General features: G+C 32.3%; 1 protein-coding gene and 1 pseudogene across 1 annotated transcript; one reads left to right on the forward strand and one right to left on the reverse strand.

Moving 5' to 3' along the window:
- The first annotated feature begins 836 nt into the window (after nt 1-836).
- On the forward strand, nt 837-15,839 carry LOC133201621 (G2/M phase-specific E3 ubiquitin-protein ligase-like; annotated as a pseudogene).
- Nucleotides 15,840-17,076: 1,237 nt separating this feature from the next.
- On the reverse strand, nt 17,077-25,215 carry LOC133201708 (uncharacterized). Its single transcript, XM_061337499.1, has 10 exons — nt 24,738-25,215; nt 24,077-24,167; nt 23,167-23,254; nt 22,509-22,594; nt 22,155-22,328; nt 21,771-21,868; nt 20,947-21,086; nt 20,714-20,826; nt 18,276-18,427; nt 17,077-17,394 (listed from the first exon to the last, which is right to left on the reverse strand). The coding sequence occupies exons 1-10, from the start codon at nt 24,787-24,789 to the stop codon at nt 17,189-17,191; spliced, it is 1,200 nt and encodes a 399-aa protein (XP_061193483.1). The 5' UTR covers nt 24,790-25,215; the 3' UTR covers nt 17,077-17,188.
- Nucleotides 25,216-25,599: the final 384 nt, after the last annotated feature.

Here is a 25,599-nt window from a genome sequence, read left to right on the forward strand (position 1 = left end):
AATTCTAGGATAAAAAGAACAGCTGAACTACTCAAAAATCAAGATCAAAGAATTGCTTCAGAAACTTCAGAACACCGAGCAAAATTCTGAATCAACCAAGAAACAACTCACCTCCATTCAGCATACAATCTGCGATTATTTTGTTGCAGCTGAAGGACCGACAGGTTTGTGAGAGGAAGAGATTAACCTTCAAAATGATGTATGTCTTTATATCAGTTGTGGGAAAATAATGAGAAAGAGAATGACTCCTGAGATGGTTAGGTATCGTACAACCATCGTGTGATTGGTACATGAATATAATAACATGCCCCATCTAGGACATCTGCAAAAAGCATGCGTATCCAGAGAGTATGGTGTCCGGATAGGGCCATTTGCAAAAGCTCAACAGCGCGTTCAGAAAAACACGCCGTCGCGCTAACACACAACACGCTGTCACGCTAACACAATTTCGCACAACACGATGTCACGCTAACACACAACGCGCTGTCACGCTAACACAAGTTCGCACAACACGCCGTCGCGCTAACACACAACGCGCTGTCACGCTAACACAAGTTCGCACAACACGCCGTCGCGCTAACACACAACACGCTGTCACGCTAACACAAGTTCGCACAACACGATGTCGCGCTAACACACAACGCGCTGTCACGCTAACACAAGTTCGCACAACACGCCGTCGCGCTAACACACAACGCGCTGTCACGCTAACACAAGTTCGCACAACACGCCGTCGCGCTAACACGCTTTCAAGCAACACGCCGTCGCGCTAACACACAACTCGCCGTCGGAAATTATCTTCACGGAAATAATTGTCTGCGCATGATCTAAAAAAAATGGACGAAATCCTAAGAGAGCTTGCTCTTTTACATTGTAAAGAGTTGTTTGAGGAACATAAGGTAGATTAATTGTAATAATTTGTACATTGAAAAGGATGGAACTATACTGTTTTAATTTTTTTAAAGTTTAAAAAAATCAAGTAACATTAATATACGCGGGTCCATAACTTCTTTTGAAAAGGGGTGCACCAAGCAAATTTTTTATATGGACGCGTATTTTTTATCCTTTAGAAAAGGTAACTCGGAAACTTTCATATTAATCAATTCATATAATATGGCTTTTTAAGTCGATATGAGACAGTTTTTCATATTTCTCATACGCACTTGGGGATCGGTAAGGATTTATCAGTACCTTCTCAGGGGCCAAAAATTGGCCCCACCGGATCCTATTTCAAAAAAGCATGGTTCAAGTTCTAATGTTTTTTTCCCCATTGTTATACATATTTTACTGAACAGTACCTATTTAATTCTCTTTAAGAAGCAAAATAGTTCTTTTGTCCGTAAATATTTTCTTATCAACTAATTAATAAAGGTTTTTATTAAGTTTATAGATGGAACATGCTATCATCAAACTGATATTATCCTACAGACACTGTTTAGCCTGACTTTTAAAATGACGTCTTTCCACTTGCATTGCCAAAGTTCTGTAATTTACACAGTTGAATGGTTTTTGATTAGGTGAAAAAAAATTAGGGGATCATGCAGGGAGAGAACAATTTAAAAGAAAGAATTACGACTGGTTAAGTGCCATGAAAAAAGATATATATACTCTGATGAAACTGAATAATATTAAATGACCATTACTGTCTTAGCCACAAGCATTTCGTTAAATATTTTTGAGGTTTACATTCTCAGATGACATGGATGATGGACATCTATCCAAAAAAATCTAAAGTGTATATTCTAGTGTGGGTGTCAATAATGTACTTTGTGTACAATAACTAAAGGGGATGTATGTTTTTCCTTATTTTTTAATTCATTTGTAAATTGTTTAAAATTTATTTTATCAATGATTTAAAGCCTAATTTTTCTTCAAAAGAATTAAATCAAATGTTTGATTGCCAGCTCTATTTAAACATAGAACCCAGACATAAGGGAAACATTAATGCATTACATGTTCTTGAAAAAAAAAATTATCATTCATTTTACTTATTTATTCATATTCCATTTTGTTAATATATGAAATTGAACTGCTTGGGTGACAATTATAGGTTATAGGTGAGTCTATAAAGAAAACTATACTCAGTCACAATTTTGGCTAGGTGGGCTAAATAGTCCTGAGACAGATTATTCTAAAGTTCTTTTTCTTTACCAGAAAAGTGCCAAAAATATATTGGTATATTGTAAACTACAGGTACCCTACGTTTTGTAATTAGGCATATATATATTTTCTCATTGAGATGAAATTGAGTTTTGTTGTTCCATTTTCATGCAAAACTGATCTTGTGTGATCATAATTTACTCAGTATTGAATTAAATAGCTCTTTTAAGAGAAGTGAATTAATAAGGAGATTAATGTTCTTAATATGTTAATGCTCATCCTGAAAAAAAAATGTTCAGATCGATTTCTTGAAAATTGTTCTTCAATTATTGTAGGTTGGACCTAAAGAAGTACTAACCTTGACCGATGCCGAGTTTGAAAAACTTGGAGTATTGACAGTTTGGGACAGAGCAAGATTGAGAAATCGCTGCAGAACCATTGTGCAATGTGTGTAATTATATAAATGCTAGAATATTTGCAGACCTACAACTCATTTTTGTATGATAAAAAGAAAAATATGATAAATCAGTATTAATAATTACACATGAAAACGAAAATTATGCCTTAATATTTGCATTGATTAGATGCATGCTGTTGAATTTGAAACTTTTTTGATATTGCAGTGCCAGACTCTCCCACACTTAGAAAGTTAAGAGAACTAAGCTCTCACCGGAATATACAAAGGAAGCAATTCGGCAGGTCAAATAATATATCCACCACCAGAAGAGTTCATGTTGGTTGGAAGATCAAAAAAAAAAGAAATTCTGTGTACTCGAGAGTCACTGGTGGTAAGGAGGTCATAGATATACATAAAAGTACCACTTTAGCAGAAATGAAGGAGAAATTTCTAGAAATTTATTTTCCAAATGGTGAAAATAAGATACAGGGTCTTCAATTGAAGGACTACAACTATTATATTGGAAACTATGCTGGAGCTCCAATTCAGGACACATTAAGTAATGGAGACCCCTTCACCTTGGAAGGTTATTACAATGAAATAAGAACTTACCCCATCAGATTGTACCTATTTACATCTGCAATCATATCACCAGGGGCGGATGAAGATTCTGTCATTATTAAAAAACAGTCAGTAAGTTAATTAATATATCTACCGGTATTTATGATTATCATTAAAATTGATAAATTTATCCATATAAAAATTCTTATGGTCAATTTCCTTATGATGATATCATGCAAGTTTTTTTTATTTTCTATACTTTTAAATTATTTCTTATTCAGGGAGAACCACAGAAAAAAATCAAATTAGCAAATGAAAAAGTTCTGCAGGTAATTTTGATTTGTCTAGCCAATTGAAATGCAAAATTACTTTCAAGCATTTCAATTAATGTTTGGTGCAGTTATTTCCCTTTTCTATGTCTGCCTGATTTCAGTCCCATGTTTGCAGGAATTTATTTTCCTATAGGCCAGCATTTTTTTTTTAATTTTTAGGTTTACCGTTGAAATTTTTGAATTAATTTTCAGAAAAAAAATGGAGAAAAATGGAATTAAGCGGGTAAATAGGTAAAGGTAGATCTGCATAGTCCATAGCAGCATCATAGCTTGGTTTAGTGTAAAATTTATCAATAGGAGTGCCATTCAAAATGTTTCACCTGTTCAGAGGACAAATAAAATGCTGACAACTTTGTTGCACAATGACATGTTGGTGAGATAATTATGTATATGTATTCAAAAGTATCTGCATGTAAGTTAATTTTCTCCCACAGGTTAAAAACTGCCCAAGTTAGCTATAGCCAGAGACATTGTTTAGGTCTCTGCTGTAGGTTACAGTCTAAGCAACATTCTTCAGAATAGGATCACTTATGCATCAGATGTAATGAATAAAACTATGGGAGAAGTGAAGTTGATCATTTGAGGGTGAAATAAACAATAGCCAAAAGAAATGAAGTATTTCAACTATTAAAGAAAACAAGTATATACAAATATATACATGCATGTAGTATCGTCTTTGAATGTGGCAACCAGAAAAAATATTTTACTCTTAATTGAAAAAATTGTACCCCTCCCCCCCTTCCCTGTCTGTTATATGATAGGAATATTTACTTAAGGTCACAAGTATATTTTTAGAACAATTTCTATACAATCACTTGACACACATTTTAAAAAAAATGAAGATATCTTGAAAGAGTTAAAAAATTTGTATTTTGACCAACATCTCAAAATTTATATCACTGTCCCCAACTGGCAGACAATGAAATAAACAATTAAAGGTCCTATCTTTCTATTTGTAACCATTGTGTGGCAAGTGGCAAGGAGGCTCTGTTAGAAGAGCATCAAAAAAGAAGCAAAAATGAATGTACAAAAGTAGATAATTTATCCAAAAAAAAATGTTTTATTTCCTCCTCCTATGGAACTTTTTCATTCTGGTGTTTGTAAACCTAAAAATAAAAAAAATGCTGGCCAATTATTAGGAAGAGAGTATTGCGATCCTGCAGCAGGAATTTTCTAGTAATTTAGGCAGGTAGTTTCATATATAGTATAGTAAATTAAGGTTTTCCACTGGATTTTAAAATCCTCTGAGAGTTAAATTGTTCAAATCCTATCAAGACATACACATAAAGAACATAACACTGTTGTTTTAATATTGGCCTGCTTGGACTGATACCAGTTACAGACAAGATCTAAACAACGGTGTGATGTCAGGTAATATCATCAATTATTTTAATACCATTATAATTAAGATTTCTTTAAAAGAAGAATATATTTTGTTAAAGAAATCTTACACTTGTTTTTCCGGGTTTTCAAAACTCATTCATTTCTATTTTTATCGTGTTAGGCACTCGCAGAGTTGTCAGACTTGGGTGTCGAACTGTCATCATTTAATGTATGTTAAACATAAAGAACGTGGTCTGGATGCATATAGAATTCAAAATTATCAAGAGAGGAACTTATTAAGTAGCCTCATAATGTGTCAAGTTTCTTCTGTAAATTTGTAAGTTTAATTTTCCCTAGATCACTGCATTTAAATTGATAATGAGCAAGTAAAAAAAAAATTACAGAAATGTCATACTTTCTAGCTTGTCCATCCTTTTAACTGCTTCGATCATTTTAACTATCTAATGTGAATCAGTTAAGGCTGATACACTACTCATAGGTATATTACATACTACAAGGAGTAAGTATTTGTCATAATATTCATGCACTGATCAAGAGGTGTACATGTTCTGGACAACGTTATAAAATATATGTAGTAACAAAGCTTATGAGAAATAAATATTGCAGCCCCCCCCCCTCCCCGGAAATCCTCCAAACCATTAGTTAGACTACAAGTAGACTTCAATGTTTAAATTAAAGTTTATGTAGGATGTATGCAGAAGAACGCCCTTTATATAGTTACAAACTGCCCCATCCATTTGCCTCATTTTGCATTGTTTTGACCTTTTATTTATTATTTCATTAAATATGTGATGAAAAGTAAAAAAATATTTCAGGATGAGAGTGATGATGAATTTGAAAGTCTGCCTAAACTAGTTTTGAGAAAATCAAAGAGAAGGAAAGAAGATAAAAAGGTATGTTTTAATTACTAATCAGTTGACATTGTGATAAAGCAGTACAGTAAACATTATTATTTTGAAAGGGTGTCGTTGTCTTTGGCATTTCGATATATATATTCTAATTTCCTGGAAAAGAAAAGCTTTTGTGAAAAATTTAGGCATGTCTGAGGTCACAGGTTAAGCTAAAAAAATTTCAATTTCTTTTGTAATGTATATAAACAAGACTCATACATATACATGTGTGAGTGTGTGTGTGTGTATTATATATATATATATATATATATACAGGATTTTTATAGAACAATTTAAGTTTTATTTTGTAAATGCAAGGGAAGGAGAAGAAAATAATTTATGAAATATATATGATTTTTTTTAGCACATATCTTGCATCTTTTATCATATGTCTTAATACTTTTAATTTCGCACCTCTCTTATATGATATCAAAAACAGTGTTTTATACTTTTGATGAAATTGATTCATTTGAGCATTTAAAACTGCATGGATTTCCAATTGAACAGAGCTCTTTGTATCAAATCTTACAGGTGAAGGATTCGGAGCCCAAAACTGCAACCATAGCTGAAATACCTTCAAACCCAGAAACAAGTTCAACAGTAATTTGATTTTGTCAACTTAATTATATTTATTTGATTTTTAGCTCACTTGAGCTGAAAGGTCAAGTAAGCTTTTCTGATCACTTTTTGTCTGACTGGGTCAATTTTAACCAAGGTTGGCACAAAGCCTCCATTGTTGAAAGGGATTCAAGTTTGTTAAAATGAAGAGTCATGCCCTCTTTCAAGGGGAGATAATTTAGAATTATTGAAAAATTGTTGTCATTTTTTAAGAATCTTTTTCTCAAAAACCGATTGGACACAAAAGCTGTAACTAGTTTTGAAACATCCTCAGGTAGTATAGATTCAAGTTTGTTCAACCATGATACCCAGGGGTAGGGTGGGACCACAATGGGGAAGTTGGTTCAAATTTTTACATAGGAATATATAGATTAAAATCTTCTTCTAAAACCATTCACCTTGAAAAGCTGTAACTTCAGTGAAAGCATCTTCAAATAGTTTTTCAAAATCATGATCTTTGGGGGTAAGGTTGGGCCACATTATGGGGAGGGGGGGGGGTTCCATGCTATTTTATTATTGTACATAGGAAAAAATTTGAAATCATTCTCAAAAACTCTAATATAATATATGGTATTATTTATGTGCAAGCATCTTGACATATTGTTGATACTACGTTGTCCAGATATTTTGTATATGACTCCATAAAGCTGATATTGTTATGAGTATTATTGCTCAGGTGAGTGATGTGGACCATGGGCTTCTTTTGTATGCTCTCGTGTATGGATCATGCAGTTAAGGAGTTGGGGTCAAGAAGTTAAAAGATATCTAATTGGTATATTGTGCTGTTAAAGCATCAAAGAATTGTTTGTTTCCTCTTGAGTTTGAAAAACTGAACTTGAAGGTTAAGTTCATGTACAATTCAATCTTTCATTAAAAAAGGAAAATGATATGTCCTGAATGTAACACTTAATAGAAAATTGAAAGATTTATTTATATTCATTATGTTGATTGCATGAGTGCTGTATATAATACTTCAAAACTTATTTTATTAGCAATGTTGAGATGTCATGCAGATGACACAAAATACATGTTTATATGTACAGTATGTTACAAAGAAGTATCAACAAATCATGCAGAGTCATTATAATTTAAGTCTGCATGATCATTCTTTCTAGCTAACATGTTAATTATAATTGTTACTCATAAACTTGAGTTATATTGATTTAGGTTTTGATTTTACAGGTTGAAGAATTGGAATCTGATGTCTCAGAATCAAGAGCACCAACAGTAAACAACATTAATTAATAGAATTATTTTACTGAAGCAACATAAACATGCGAAAAATCCAGCTATACTCTGTCCCAAGTTTCTGCTTCCACCACTTTTTGCTTTATATTTTGATAATAATTAATACATTTGTGCCTAAACTTCGTTCATCCACTGGAATGAAAAAAGTCCAGATTTTCTGTTTTGAAATGCCCCTTTGTATCATTACTCTTTAGGTTTAAATTCACAACCAAAAATAAGAAGACTATGGGGATTTTACATTGCAAATGACATGAAAAGTACCCGGATGGTAACGTTGAAAAATTGTGTGAGCCAGGTGTCCCGAGTACTTCCGAATGAAGAAAAGATGTCAACATTTCTCATTGTAAATCTCCATAGAAATTTGTTTTTGTTCATGTTAATTTCTCCAGGTAAAAATAGATGAAGTGACAGTGATGAAATCTTGGAATTTTCCCCTTATATTGATTTCAATTGTACTTCTTTAGCAGGTATGTGTGTTTTTGTTAAAGTTCATCAAAAAGTGATGGAAACGGTAACCTGGGACATTTACATTTTATCAAATGATTCATCTATTATAATAAGTAAAATTTCCTGAAGTGAATTAAGGTTAAAACAAATGTTGTAGCTTATCAATGTTGGATCACATTTAATATTTGCACCAGCTGTCATATGAATAAATATTGGACAATCTACTGGTAGAATTCATAAGTCAATATATCATAATATTTTATGTGTCAAATTTTACAGACAGAAAAACAGGAGACCAAAAGCTCTGCTGATTCAGGAATACACATTCCATCTGATTCAGGAACCCCAACGGTAATTTGATTAAATGAAATTTATTTTTAAAAACTAGGAATTAGCATTTTAGAAAAAAACAAAAATGATATTTTCTATAATAACAAAATCTATTTTCTTAGATTGTTTTCAACAAAAATGCTGATAGTGTTTCAAGACCCCTGAGTATCAGGTAAGTTGATCTGTCATCTTAAGGTAGCTTGCGGGTTTGCTGACATAGGAGAAAAACGTATCTAACTGCGTTCATGTATAACTTTTTATAAGATGCAAAAGTCAAGTTGCATGACCTTCCCCATTATAAATTTTCTGAATCAGATGTTGTTTATACCTAATTGATGTGAAAACTCTGAACCTTTTATAATGCTACTCGTCTACCTGATCGCACATACATGTACATTTTGATATGCATGTTTGACATGACTGTATTTGCCTTTGTTGCACATTAATGTGATAATATATCATTAATTTTGCTAGTTGTAATTTCAACGGATGTTAATTTTCAAAGTTAAGTTTTCACGATTCTTTTGAAATTTTGGCAATAACAATGTCACATGGTATGTAAGCGAGTCTTGTCCAGTCTGCTTAATTTCTTCATATACATACATGTAATCCTGTATTGTACTAGGGCTCGCCCATTTTATTCATTTTTATTAATTAAAAAGACGGGGTCACAAAACAGAATGGAATTCAATTTTACTGAGTCTAAAAATAATACTGATTACTAAATGCATCAGTCATTACAATAAGAAAATATCTGATCTATAGATACTAATCAGGATATATCAATTATATGCACTCTTAATTGGATCAATTATAGAAATCACGATTGATTTTTTAATTCATTATATTACTAAAAATGGGCTGCTGACATATAAGACCTCATCCTTTAATAGACACTAATTTCTGTTCTTTAAGGCTGCAAAGATGTTAGTTTGGATTTAAATTTGTGTAAAATCTTCTCTTTTTTTTTAACTCTGATTAGGTGAAAATTACATGGTCAGAATCTTTACATGTGTAATGGTCTCAGACCATTATGTCATGAATAACGTATTTCATGTCATTCTGAGGTCAGCAGAAATATGTGACGACCAAATCTATAGATAAAATCAAAATAATTTTGCATTTTTAGTTCAATTTTAGGAAGCATATTAAGATATGCAGAATTGCAGAAAGAACTGAAAAAGTCTTATTATTCCATGAATATATACATGTATTTTATTAAAAAAATTAAAGATTTTAAAAATTCTTTCATTATCTATATATAGCTATTCACTTCTACATTTTTAATCAGCATCTTTATGGATACATGTAATTTATAAACCGGTATGTACATATTCACATTTGCAAAAGTACCGGTATGTGTGCCATTGAAAAATTAATATCTTTTTCTGCTTTCTCCTGCAGGAATATGACAGCTGAAGAAATTCTTAAACAACTAAGAAATAATATAAAAGTTGATGGTAAAAAAAAATATTATTAATGTGGACAGGAACAATGTGTTGGCCACTAAAGATTCATTCAGAAGAGAAAAATTCATGGCTGACCAGCCATTATTTGTAAGATTTTCGGGAGAAAAAGGAATTGATGACGGTGGTCCATCAAGGGAATTCATGAGAATGATTATGAAAGCAGTGTCAGAGTCTGCAATATTTGAAGGGGAGTCCAGAAGGAAGATGCTGTTGCAAAACCTGTTAGGTATTTATAGTTTTGATATAAATTTGTAATAACAGTATAGGGTAATGGTAAAAAAAAAATTGTAAGATTTATGATCCTCATCCCCATGCAGGGCCCATAAATTTGGGGCTACCGGTAAACTGTAAAAAAAAAAAGAGAGAGATGCTTTGTCTTTTTTGCTCTCTATATTCCTTGGCATCAGAAAAGTAAGTGCCTTGTTACGGTGTTCAGGAAAGACTGTGCCGCGATCTCTAAATTTGTGGAATTTGTGATCCCAGAATTAGGGGTATACATGTAATTCTGGTGTTGTGGTGGACTCAGTCCATTAATCATATAGTAAATTTACATTCATTCTTTAAAAATCTGTTTCTTGATCCGCTTCTAGGTTTTATCATAATTGTGGTTTTGATGAGCAAACAAGTATCTACCAGATGAGTGAAATTCCATAACAGCTACTATTATATAACCTTCACCTACTCCCCCTTTCCTCACTCCTCACTCCAGTTTTTTTATGAATAGTCAAAAACTTGAATGGGTTTGAAATCTGTAATTGTTTTTCCATCACATTATGACTACCTTATTTTAGCTGAAGAGAACGGTGATTATGAGACCTATGGGATGATAATAGCTTATTGCTTGGTGCATGGTGGACCAGCACCAAGATTTATGTCAGAGTTCATGTTTGGGCTTTTGGCCTATGGGCCGGATTCAGCAGATCCAACCATAGATGACATTGTTGATGATGAATACAAGAAACAAGTTCAACAGGTATTTTTGATTTATAAATCAAATTAATCCTCGTTTGCATGACAGTTATTTTTTATCAAAATACCACTGTAATTAAGGTTTGTGTAAGCAATTATAGCTATGAGTAAATTTTCTGTATATAATTATAATTGTTTTTAGCTCTACTGGTCAGAGACCAGAAGAGCTTGTGCAATAGTAACATGTCCGTCGTCCGTCCTTCTGTCTGTCTGTCTGTATAAACAATTTTTCAAAATGCTACTCCTCCTATAGTTTTTGTTTGATTTCAATATAACGTGGCACAGAAGTAGACTTAACATTAAGATACATAATTCTATTTATTGTTTCATGTTGCAAAGTTTCAAATCCAAGTGCTACTTTTCCTTTGTTATACGTACAGACCAGTAGAGCTTCAGTCTCATCAGAGACTTCTGGTTTTTAAATGCAGTTATTTGTAACACTTTCAATTTCTATCAAATAAATTGCACAAACTATATTAATGAATGGCCTGAACTAAATCCTGCATATTCATATCTATCAAATATTTACCCTCATTAATCAAGGATATCTCCCATGTTTTAAATTTTTGTCCCCCACTTTAAGGAAAGTGAGGGGACATTAAATCTCATTCATCTGTCTGTCTGTCAGTCTGTAAGTCTGTCTGTCTTTCACAAAAACTTTAACCTTGGTCATATCTTTTGAGTGAGAAGAGATAGGACTTTCATATTACACATGTGTATTACCTGTGACAAGACCTTTCTAATACATTATGATTTTTGACCCCATGACCTTGACCTTGAAGTTTGACCTACTTTTAAAAAATTTAAATATTACTTTAAATTGTCCATAACTTTTGAATGACAAGAGATAGGGCTTTCATATTATACATGTGTATTACCTGTGACAAGAATTTCCAAGCATGCTATGATTTCTGACTCCTTGACCTTGACCTTCATGTTTGACCTAATTTTCAAAAAATTCACCTTTGGTGATAACTTTTGAATGACATATGATAGGGCATTCATATTTGACACAATATGCTGTAAATACATATAATGACATCTCACCCACAAAGACACCAAAAGCGGGGGACCACAATTTTTTGAAATTGTTTGTTGATATTACACTGAATGATTGGTATCTATATTACCCATTACCTGTCTGCTCAGTTCCTGTGTTGCTAAATTGGTGGCAGATATGTTTCCAAAAGAAAAATCTTTGTTTCAGATTGAAATGTCAACAGATATTTCATCTTTTTTTGATGCTGTTGATCCAATGAGGCCACTTTTGGATTATATTGGTGCTCTTCCATTAGCTGTGCCAAAAAGAAAAAATGAGCTTGTCCATGCTTTATGTAGGCATATAGCTGTAACAAGGATTGAGAAGTCACTTAAACAGTGAGTTTTACGTAACTGTGTGTGCTTTTTACCTCACCTGTATATAAAATGCTAGAAATAGACTTGCATGCAAGGATCTCTTATTAAGTAATGAACCTTTATTAACGGTTATTTGAATGACTTTAAAATATATGGTTTGGAATATATGATTTTATTAAAAGGTTTGGCAAGTTAATTAATTATAATTAAAAAAAAGTTATAGTTTATTGTACATGGTAATTGCTTTTTCCTGGGGTAAAGTCAGTGAGGCAAAATAGGGGTCGACTTGTTACCACAGGATGAATTAAGAATTTTTATCTCAAAATCCTAATTATCTTGTTTTACAGATTCACCAAAGGTCTACAATGCCTTGGTGTACTTGACAGGATTAGAAATTATCCTGATGCCATGAGAGGACTCTTTGTCCATAAAAGCGACCTTCTTCTTGATGCAGTGGAAATGGACAACATGTTCCTTATTAAGTTCTCTGAGGAAGGCAGTAACAAGTATATAAATGAATTAAGAATACAGACTTACTGGAGAGATTATTTAGTTGAAATAGAAGGTATTTATTGTAAATGATGGGAATAGGATCCAGACTTTTTAGCTCACCTAAACTGAAGGTTCAAGGTAGCTTTTCTGATCACCTGTTGTCCATCTGTCCGTCTGTCTGTCTATAAACTTTTCACATTTTTGACTTCTTCTCTAAATACAAGAACCACTGGGCCAAATGTAACCAAACTTGGTACAAAGCATCCTTATGGGAAGGGAATTCTAAATTGTTAAAATAAAGGGTTAAACCTTTTCAAAATGGAGATATATAATCACAAAACAGTGAAAATAAGGTGTGTGTCTTTAAAAATCTTTTTCTCAAGAACCACTGCATCAGAAATGCCAATAATTTATACCAAAGCTTGAACATGTTTATATAGTGAAGATTCTTATTTGTTAAAACCATGACCCCCAAAACAATACAGGGACCCAAAAGATAACAAGATGGGTCAGTTGAGGTCAAAATTAAAAAAAAATGTTTGTTTGCCCTTTTCCGACCCAGATTTTTAATGATGGGTAGGTAGGTAGAAAAAAATATTTTATTTTTTCTTCTTAAAATTATAACAAGAAGCATAAGGGTCACAATGCTCGACTGTGTCATTTTGCTTAATTGCTGCTCTTCAGAAGGTTGTTTTTGAAAAATCTTCCTTCTACATTCCCGTGAAAGATTGTGGGTCCAAGTCTCATGACATAATCAGACTTTAATCTTCGATCATTACATGAAGATTCTGAATATCAGTATGACTAATGTGGCCTTGCTATTCTTAAGGAAAAATGTTCAGCGATTTTATTATTATATTATTATTATATAAATAATAATTATTATAATACATGCATTAATATTATATTATTATTATGTAAAATTAATCCCCAATTTTAACCCCAACCTAACCCTAGTGTCCCTCTTTGAGCAAACTTGAATCCTCAGAACATGTAGATTTCACACCCTAAATTCTCACCTTTGCGTGCAGTAAATATCCAAGGCGGCAAGGGCTGTATGCACTGAATGAACAAAAAAGCTAGTCTAGGATTACCACAGATTTAGAAAATTATATTTATTTTTAATGCTACTAATCAAAGCATCTAAAAGACCTCAACAAAGTTTTTAAATGGGTTAAAACAAATTAGGTTGAAATGATTCAATAAAAAATTGTAAATGTAAAAAGCAATAAAATATTTTGAGTCGGGCCGATTTTTGTGGGTCGGTTGGCTAAGGGCAAACAAACAATATTTTAATATAGGCCTGATGCATCTTTGATCTTGGGATATTGATGTCCAAAAAAGTAGGCTTCTTTTTATACATTGTTTTTATGTATTGTCACTTGGAATATATTTGAGAATTTTGGTGAGTTTAACAGTCTTTTAGAAGAGTTTCATGTTTATATTTCGACAGAGATACAAGAATTGTTGTTCAGCTGCGATGTGGCCCATGGGCCTCTTGTTTAAGATTGTATGCATATATCTGTGAACGATTATGGGTTCTCAACACCTTTAGGAAATGTATTCAAATCAGCACAACTGAGATTTTACCTTGAAGATGTATGCATGTCAAGCATTTATCTTCAGAAATGAAAAAGTACTAGGAAAATAGCAATTCGGGATTCTAAAATGATCATCAAAGACCCTTTTATTCAAGTAATCACATATCCATTCTGAATTAATTCAAACTCTGGATCTGTAAGTCAGTTAAGTATTATAAATGTCATTTCCATTGAGCTATAAAATTATACCTGAAACAAATAATTTCACAAGATGATGAAGTGCCCATTGTAGGGTGACATCTTAAAAAATAAAATTCACAGGTTTTTATAGGACCTTTATTGTGGAATGTCAAAGGATAATATTTTCATGAATATCTAAATTATCACATACCGGTACTTTCAAAGATTTTTACTAATAATATATAGTTAAGGTGCATTTTAGCTTACTTTGCACATATATGTATATATGCATGAATTGCTATTAGTAAACAAAATTATCAAAAGTTGACTATTGCTATTTTAAAACCTATAGTTTTTATTTGTAGATACGCCCGACAAATTCAAATCTATCTTGGCTTTTGTCACTGGGTTGGATTCAGTTCCACCTTTGGGGTTTTCTCCACCACTCAAATTAAAGTTTCGTCATCCAGAAGCAGAAGAAAATTTCAGTGTGTTTGCTACCCCTTATGCAAACACATGTTCCAACACTCTGAGCATTCCTGTCACCGAAACATACAGTGCGTTCAAAGAAGTCATGGACAATGCACTAGATTTGGGTTGTTTATTTACTGATTATTGAGAAATGTTAGGTGGTGTATATATATCCATGTGTTTAACTCACAGGTTAGAGTTAAGATATTAAAGTGTGCATGTGTTCAGATTGTATGTAGGTTTTATGATGTGTATTTTAAAAAGTCAAAAAACTTTTTAATATTTACAAAATTGTTCACTGATTGAAATTGTGTGAATTAATTGTGAAATGAAAATGGCAAATTTTTACTCATTTTGTTTCAGTTGGTATTAGCTGGACTTTTAGCAAGCTATTCAATATTTCACTATGGTACAATTATATTTACTTATATTTACTTTATAACTAGTCAATTATTTTCAATACAAATGTGATACAAAATACTGATATTTTCTTAAAACGATATTATGATATCAGTTTCTTTCATTACATGCCCCCCCCCCCAAAAAAAACCTCATTGTATTATAAGAAATTATTAGCGTATTAAGGACATGCATGTTCAAATTATGGAAAATTTTCATTGTATAAAGCTATAACATATTGAAGCTTTTTGCTTCAGAAAATGGTCACAAAATTAAAATGTTAATAACACCAAACTTCTGGTTTAGGATAGGGCAGGACTTTAACCAATGTATTACTGTCATGACAATACAATGTACCTGAAACACCAAACTGTTACTGTTAACATAATCAGGCCAACGAAGCACCTGAAAGGTTTATTATCATGAACTGGGAATATAAAGTAGTCCATGAGAGTGAGAGAAGTTTGCTTTTACATGTATTATAAGAGAATAATATAGACAGTCAAGTGATAAATTAGGTTATTGGACTAGAATATGTTGCCCATATAGGCAGTTCATTTTTAGTTTAACTGTGATCAGAATTTTTATATCTATGTTTCTGCTTGTTTATTTGCACTTTGAATGTGCAAATTTAAAGCTACAGATAGTAGTGTGTACCAATATTCTTATGATTGACAATAAAATTTCAAATTTTGGCCGAGTTTTTTTATGCCTCGGGATCAAAAGATCCCGGGGGTATATTTTTGTTTTGTCCTGTCTGTCTGTTGTCAACTTTAACCTTGCCAATAACTTTTGACTGGTTGGAGCTATGACTTTCATATTTCATATGTGTATTCCTTGAGACAAGACCTTTCTTTGGGTACCAACATTTTTTATCTTTTGGCCTGGATTTTGACTTGCATTTGAGAAACTTTAACCTTCGCCATAAGCTGCCATATGGGGGCATCAGTGTTTCACAAACACATCTTGTCTTCTTTGTAAAAAAGAAAATTCAGAAATAATGAGTTCACAAATTAAGTCTACTATTTTCTATAAGGAGGAGTCACAGTTCTCAAATCAATGGCAATTGAATAACTGCAGAGTCTAATTGTACAAACTGAGATTCTTTGATCCTCAGCCATATAAATTTCATAGTTAATTGTTATTTGCCAATATGTGCATTTTGAGTTCATGTTTTAAAATCAAACAAAATGATATGACTCCAGTGTATCATGGCATATAATAAACTTATGTACATGTATCACATTTGCTCATTTGAGATGTAAATTAATAAGGAAAATTGTTTGAATTGAGATTTGTGTAAATTAAGAATTGCGTCAAATTATATTGGAAGGTCAAACTCTCTTTGAACGTAAGTCAGATATTCTTCATGTTACCATTTACCCAGTCATTTCTAATTACCATGTTGTAATTGAAAGAACGCAATATTATTTCCAAGATACAAGCCAAATCTGTGATATAAACAAAACATGTCCTGATCAATAAGTTATCAAACATTGCTGAGGAGCAAACATCGTTAATTAAGACAATCAAATAGCTTTCATTACATCAGACAAAATTATAGGTGGCCTTTAGGGTCAGATGGCTTTTGGTGTAGCAATGAATTGAAATACAAGGTTCATGGGGGGTTGAAATGACTGTCTTTCAGTTTCTGAAATAATAAGTGCATGAAACTCCTTTTGGATGTATAACCATGCAGGTTGGGGTCATTAAGACTTGTGAATTATAGAGAGACATGGCAGTCAAGTATATGTATAGGCTACATTGTATGTACAATGTCAGTGGAGACTGCAAATGTAGGGCATTTGACTTAAAATGCAAGGGTTATATTGGTTGAAATTAGGAAATTTACTTCATGGCCAACTACAGTTGATCTTGGTAGTTTAATTCCCTTTGTACTAATTTATCTAAATGAACCATAAATAATTATAGTTTCCCTTTTTTAAAACTTTATTCCAAATTTATTCTGATAACAGATTATTCTACCATACAGCCATGTGCTGGATAATTAAATGGTGTTCATCAGCAAAAAATTATATCATATTCAAGCATTTAAGTAAGATATGAGCCATTCATACAAAGCAAGTGCTTCACTATAATTTGTTGGCAACAACAGGGAATTTTCAAGTATAATGTTTTTACATTCCTCTTCAAAGTCTGGTAAACATCCAAAAGCACTTTGGCGAATGCAGAATTCTTCAGCTGCATCCACATCAGCAATGTCTATCTCCATCTTAAAATTGTGTGTATCTGCAGAATAAATACAAATTAAGGTTAGGAACATATCACAGTGACTTCTCTCCTTATCCACTCTACTTTATGGTCTATAGATTTGGCCAGTTTTGGTCTGGGACCCAATTTATCAAAAGGTTAACAAATGACATGAAGGTGATGGATAAGTGGTAGGGTGTATGCTTATATTTAGTTGGTCGTAAAATGTTTCAAGCATTATTTTAGTCATATATAATGATATCATACTAAATTATAATGTCTGGCACACTTTGGGATCCCCACCTTGACAAATCCATGAACCAGATCTGATACAATTATGATACCTAATAATACTTTATGCTAGACATAAATGTTAAATGAAAGGTGTGTGCCTTGTAATGAAATGGGGTCAAGTGTTTTACCAGTGGAAGAACATTTTAGAGTAATTCCTGAAAAATGGACCTTGGATTAAGAGGAGAAAAATTATTTACAAAGATTATCAATAATGTATTTATTTGACCTTGAAACTCAAAGCATTTAATCTTTATTCCCTAATGCACTAGGTTACATTGGACCAATAGAGAAAATTAAAGGCATACTCCAAGAGAAGTGGAATTTTTAAATTTTATACCTTAATTTGTAATTCTTTGACATATTGGACCTAGCTTAGTTAATTTTCTCAAAATACTCCATTTGTGAAGTACTGGTACATGCAATTATCGATATTAGAACAAATAAAAACACCAGACTTACTAACTGTAATTATCAACTTTGACCAAGCTAACATTATATTGCTATATACAATTTACCTACCCGGTACTTTGACCGAACTAACCTTATATAGCTATATACAATTTGCTTTGATCTTGATGTATGCAAATTAAAATTAGGAGAAATAAGACATATATTTCCTTAATTACCATATAACTCTGGAAGATAATACATCAAATCTGGTTTTCCACCAGGCAGTCCTGCAGACTTTGTGTGTCGAATTCTGTGTTGATTCCACTCTTGAGCACATTTATTTAGATCATCTTGAACAAGTTTTGTGAAACAGAATCGCAGACATTCCCTGTAATTAAGATGCAGTGTTCTTTTTCAGCAGAAAACTAATTTATGCAATTGTTTCTCTGTTTGGGATGCTCAAAATAAAAGAGACCCCTACCCCCTCAATTTAGATGTATAATTATATACATGCAGACTCTTGCATGCAAAACACTCGAAATTGAATGTTGCATATGATGCAATGCATGTACCGGGGTATGTATCTATAAGCTAATAATTGGTGATTGAGTCACAATTATGAAAGATATAATAACTCAGGAATAGATTGCCTATTATATATGAATTACTCCCAAAGTCAAACATCATGACCTATACATGGTTAACTTTCAGACATGCCAGACCTTCCACCCAACCGGGAAGATCTCTAAATTGAGGCGTAACAGTAATGTACTATAAGATCACAGCTCAAACCACACAGTCAAACAATTATAACCAGAGGCCCTGAGTGGCCACATTGCTCATCTGAGCCACCATGTATAGCCATATTTTAACTCTGATCAATTCAGCTTTATGGTATCGATTACAAAATATCTTGCCAATTTAGTCATCTACAAGATCATGTTTAAAAAGATCTTCAAATTTTTCTCCACATAAACATTGAGCCTATTTTGTCATTTCATATTTTTTCATATTTTTTAAAGATGGTATGGACACCTCCATATTGTGATGTACTGTACTTCCTATATTCTATAAACAATAAAATCGAGTATAATTATATACAAATTGTCTTTCCTAAAATTGTTATCTAACAACAACGTAGCGCAATGGGTTAGAGCGTTAACTGCCAATTTGTAAGTCATGAGTTCGAATCCCGCTGAGCCTAATTATGTGTAATTTTTACCTTTTAAAAATTTTTTTTTTTCATAAAATATTGCAGAATTTTAAAACGGTGAGAGTATTTTGATTACTATGTACTATTATCCACATTAATATCAACAGGTGTCCCAAACCACCTTAAAAATAGATTTTTCTCTATTTATTTCTATGTGAAAATTCAACCCCCATCCCCTCCATTGTGGCCCAACATTACCCTGGGGAACGATTTGAACAAGCTTGAATCTACACTACCTAAGGATGCATCCACACAGTAATAGGTTCAATATTGAAAGTCCTGATGCCATTGTCATTACATGATTACAACAAGTTAAAGCTTTTCTGGCCAAATGCTTTTGGATAAGATTTTTTAAAAGGCCTACAAATTTTCAATTACTTGAAAGAGGGTGTGGCTCTTCATTTTAACAAACTCTAAGGATGCTTTCTGCCAAGTTTTCTAAAAATTGGCCTGTGGTTCTGGAGAAGAAGTAAAAAATGTGAAAAGTTTACAAACAAACGTACGGACAGATACAGATGGATGCCGGACAGAAGGTGATCAGAAAAGCTCAATTGAGCTTTCAGCTCAGGTGAGCTAAAAATGATTCATTAACTGATCAGACCCTAGGCCTTGTAGAGTACTCAAGATAAGACCTATATTTAAACATGAAAAGGCTATAAGACACACAAAAAAAAATTTAACTTGTTTAATACAAATGCACATGCATATCATGAAATCAGGAAACTTTGTGGTTTCCCTGGGAAAATTCTTCATAATTCCTGTAAAATTTAGAGTTATAATGAACTCGTATATATTTTGAATTTCTTGATAATCATATAGAACTGATTTAGTCCTGTAGAGGTGTCATTTTAATTTAAGCATAACAATTAGTCATACATCTTTTATGACAAATTTTAATTAAATCTTACAAGTAAAAAAATTATTTCTGTACTTATTCATTTATATAAAAATCCTTCATCTTTGGTTTTTTATTGGTGATTTTAGGTTTCCAAAGAAGGTTTTTTACCAGTATTTAATACTTCAATGAGCATATTGACTCAATTTTAATATCATAGGAAGAAAAATGTGCATACTTTTGATTTTGCTGTACCTAATATACGACTTCTGTAAAAGGAAGGGTCTATATGAAAAGCAAACAGTGTTACATGTAAGCCACACTGTTGACAATAACCCATCTGTAAACCCATATCAATTTAAATTCTTAATTCCTTAATTGCAATCTTTTGGACAAAAGCAATGCAAGCATGCATATATATAGAGACATGAAATTTACATGGCCTCCATCACTATACCTCTTCATCACAAAGAATTAAATGGAAGTCCACATAATCAGTCTGGATTAATCCAAAATTGAAATTTTGTGTCTAGCATTTAAAATTTGAACATGCAATTTATGAGATCTATAGATCCTAGTATGAAAGTGTACTGTATCCATTTTTTTTTTTTGGTGAAAGAACTTACAGTTGAACATGGTTTGTGGTGGAAAACTTTCCTATGTGCTCTAAATTGCTAAAAAACTCAATCCAGAATTGTCCACCACCTTGTTTGTTTGACAACCACCATCGTTCTATTCTCTGAAGCGGAGCAAACGAGAACATTTATTGGGATTAGTTGTTTCATTTTTAATTCATATTACATACTGTTTAATTACAAATTATGTAAAATTAATTTAGACATATTAATGTTTATAATACTTGATTTGAAGGTGATGATCCTGTTAGAAAACTTCTCTCCCCAGCCATATCATCATCATGGTACCACCGAAAGGCCCGTTGAAAATCAGCTATGATACAGTTTTCTGTTCCTTCATCTGATCTGATACACCTAGGAACTCCTTTAATTCAATACATATTGATAGAGAGGAGGGTGGTTAAAACCATGCAGTCATTAAATTGACCATAAAAGCACTGATATACCGGTAACTGGTAATATGTTTATTATTTTAGAATCCCACTTTTAATTAGCACGAGAATAAATATATGCACAATTCACATGATAAGAGCTAGTGCATGGGTCTAAATCAATTCTATATATGCAAAAATTCATATTATCCATGTTTATAACCTTTAATTTTACAGCAATTATTAAGATATGATTAAAATTGTTGCTGTTAAGGCATATATTTTAAATCATATATTATAATCAATTAAACTTGCTGTATAAAGTTTATTTACTGTTATACACATTGTTTTCTATGATAAAAATCTCATAGATGCTTTGAGGAAGTGAAGAAGATTCATTGAAACTTCATCATAATGATTCTTTCATGGACCCAACATTATAAAGTCTACATACTCCATGAGATCATAAAAAAATCATATTTTATGTTCACCTATAGTTACTTTGCTTAATGCACTAAATTCAATTAAAGCTGATCCATTATTTCTTATGGATTAAGTTTTTACTTAATTGAAAGATAACAGATTTTTCAAACACAATTAACATCTACATTAATGTTTTTTCTTTAGAAAATGTTTCAAGTATTTCAAACTTGTCATAAAAATATGGAAGACCTTACCTTTAATTTCTTTTAAAAAATCCAAAAAATATGAAGCGATCACCCTGGGATCATTGTTTGATCTGCCTACTTTTAGCCACAACACACGCCTTGAAAATCTTTGAAAAAGACATGTGAGGAAATATTTTTAAAATAGAACAGAACAGTGTAAATTTTTCTTTATGAAACATACATTACCAAATATATGATTGCAAATGTGCTCTTTGGTCTTGACAATGAGCACTTTTACATATCAACCAAGGAATTGTATTAATGCACTGACAGCAAGTGTTTCAGTTGTGGCGAAAGCATTCTTGGCATGAAACTATTTCTTTTGTTACATATATTTTAATACTGGTAATATTGAAACATGTGATACATAACACAGAAATTTATAACACATACCCACAAACACATCCATGAATAGCAAATCCAAACCTCTTAAGCTTATCATACCCATCCACATGTAAAAGATAATTAGGTCCTTTGTTATGATATACTCTTCTCTTTAGACGCCTCTGTTTTCTTTCCAAAACACCAATAGGGTCCAATTCCTTTTGAATGGCTAAAACTTGTTCTCTTTATTCAAAATAATGATGGGCACAATTAAACAAAAAAAAAAAAATCTGAGTTCACACTAAGCAAATTAATCATTGTATTCATGATTGCTTAAAAGTTGCATAACTTAACTTACAATGTTTCATCATTTTCTTCTTTGCCCTCCACCCTTATTATTTAGCATGCTGTACAAAAACTAACCTTGAAACCACAAGTCCATGATGTGATAAAAGACGACGCTGTAATCCACGACATCCAAGAGAAGAACCACTTCCCTGCAGTTCTTCCTAAAAGAATTCTATTTTTGAATACTTCTTTTTCATTTCATCATAATTATACTAAGAGAGAAGTAGTAATGTCACTTGTGTGGATATAACTATATATGCATGCATATCACAATTACATTTACATTTTACAATTACTACCATAGGATTACTTTAAATTACACTCTTTACTACATGTACATTATATTTACTCTGAAAATTGAATTTTTCATTTAAAAAATCATCAGATTTATTCTTTCAAAAATTAAGTATTGAAATATTGGAAACTTTATAATATGGTAAAATACAGAGCAACTAATTTGATTTCAAATAATATGCACTTTTGTGTGAATTAATTGAGAACATGACCATAAACTCTGACCTTGCTCCAACTTTATTCAATACAAAATAAGCATTAATTTCTATTAATTAACAACTGTATATATAAGAGCCAACTCAATAAGTTCAATTCAATTTCTTGTCAGTAATTTAAAGTGATTACAGACAAATTTATTTTTCACTTTTGTAAAGAGGATATTTGGAACCATTAATGATTAATTCTCTACTTCCAATTATTTTAATAATTTTAATCTTACCATGATAACACAAGATGCCTCAACAGTGTTTTGCAGCATCCGTCTTTTAAGTCCCATCATTGCCATTATCCTTTTCAGATGTCTCACACTGGATGTAAAAATTCAATCAATAAAAAATTGATATTTTGTTTGCCTTGGATATAAATTGTGCTGATCAATAAAACAAAATTTCAGAAATATTCTACTTTTTAACATTTTCTTAAAATTCAGTAATTCTGTCAGTTAATATGACTTGTGGGTTTTGGGTTTTTCATGTTTCTTTTCTCCCTCTCTCTCTCTTTTTTTAGGAGGGGGGGGGGGCAAATTACAACATATTAGTAAAGTAATTGATTTCTCTCAATACAGTTAAAAATTTTGTGTCAAGCTTCACATTATTTACTAAATCAAAGCTAGGAAGTTTGCTTAAATGACATATGACTTCAGCTATATGTAATAGACATGCATTTGCACTTCATTGTGTGATTTTATCTAGGGATAATTTCTTTAAATTTTTGTTTTTCAACAATCAATTGATCATTTTTATGGTTTGGATTAGTTAGTTATCACCAAACAAAGTTACTTAAAGTGCGGTCACTTGCAACAGGAAATTGTAATGCAATTAATGATTTATCAGGTAAAGAATTTCCTTCTTTTTTGTTAAAAAGTTGATTTATTTCAATTTTTTCCTAGTTCTTCTAGTTCCGAACTGGTGCTGACTAGAATCCACCCTGTTCTGGGCAGATCTATGTGAACTCTTCTTAAAAAGAAATACCCATAATAGAATATAAGAGTGTTCTAGAGGTTTCCTATTCAAAATAAATAGGTGTAATATATGACAGGCTGTAAAGTAACAATGTACACTTGAGTAATCACATTACCTAGATTTTGACTACTTGGCAGACCAATTTCAATTTTCAAATATTACATGTACCTTATTACTATTTTGTGTCGCAAGAGCAGGATACCACATATCTCCAGATTTGTGTATCCACCATAAAAGTATTCTCGAATGAGGTCTTCTCCTTTAATATCAATAAGAAAAAGAACAAATTATTATAAATGCAACTACTGACTACTGCATGGTAAAAGTTAAACTAAGGTAATTAATTTATCATTTAATTCCCCTTCTACACAAAATTACACAATCACAGGTGCTTGGGTCTTTGTTCATGTGTACGCTACCTTTATATCTTTTTATTTATTACATAATGTACATAGTTCATGTAGTTATTGTACATATTCATGAGCAAAGACCCAAGCACCTGAATACCAGATCGACTCTGTAATTACTATAATAGTAATATCGCTATATTCATAATATGTTAGATTTCCACTCCCTGGAGAAAGTTTATAATATATAGGTTGTTTTCAATTCCTATTAAACCATCAGTAAAATATATTTTAATTAAAAATTCATTAATAAAAGTTCATACAATTGGACAAGAGATATTAACTTACTACACGTATGAATTTGTAAATGTAATGATTAAATTCGGTCTCTAAGCTTTATAATTTCTAAATTTTCATTTGATTTAAAAAAAAAACCTTCTGTAAAACCATTAAATAGCATTTAAATACAGTGTAATATTTACGAGTTGTGTCCTCTGGGTTTTCTGACATGGTCAAAGACGAATATCCCTCCATTACACGTGTATTAGTTCAATCAGCATGCGCAGTCCGCATTTCCGTACACGACTTCCCTGTAGACTGTGAGTGCAAAGTTGTGTTAGCGAGTTGTGTGACAGCGCGACGGCGTGTTGTGCGAACTTGTGTTAGCGTGACAGCGCGTTGTGTGTTAGCGTGACATCGTGTTGTGCGAACTTGTGTTAGCGTGACAGCGCGTTGTGTGTTAGCGTGACATCGTGTTGTGCGAACTTGTGTTAGCGTGACAGCGCGTTGTGTGTTAGCGTGACATCGTGTTGTGCGAACTTGTGTTAGCGTGACAGCGCGTTGTGTGTTAGCGCGACGGCGTGTTGTGCGAAATTGTGTTAGCGTGACAGCGTGTTGTGTGTTAGCGCGACGGCGTGTTTTTCTGAACGCGCTGTTGAGCTTTTGCAAATGGCCCTATCCGGACACCATAAGAGAGTGCAGTGTTACAATGCAGTATGTAATAACGACGCAAAATGTAATAAATTATGATAATTACATATGGTATTATTACATTTTTGGTTGAGGTTAACGCAAAATGTAATAGCATCTTTTTTGGATAATTACATTTTGTGTTTTTACATTTGGTGCTGCACTCGAAACAGAATATAATAAAGCAAAATGTAATAATAGCTTTTTATCTCCATGAATAAATGCGTCTTTGAAGAAAGTGAGATATATACTGCAAGCAATAAATTTATACTTTGATAAAACTAATGTCCAAATAACTGTATCTCACTTTCATTCTCAATGACCGTGTAGTGTAGGGCGGCGCCGCGAGAATTCCATCGCCATCGAAAGCGAGTT

This window comes from Saccostrea echinata, unplaced genomic scaffold, assembly GCF_033153115.1.
Source record: "Saccostrea echinata isolate AGI-Se365-2 ecotype Australia unplaced genomic scaffold, CSIRO_AGI_Sech_v1 ptg000045l, whole genome shotgun sequence".
NCBI lineage: Eukaryota > Metazoa > Mollusca > Bivalvia > Ostreida > Ostreidae > Saccostrea > Saccostrea echinata.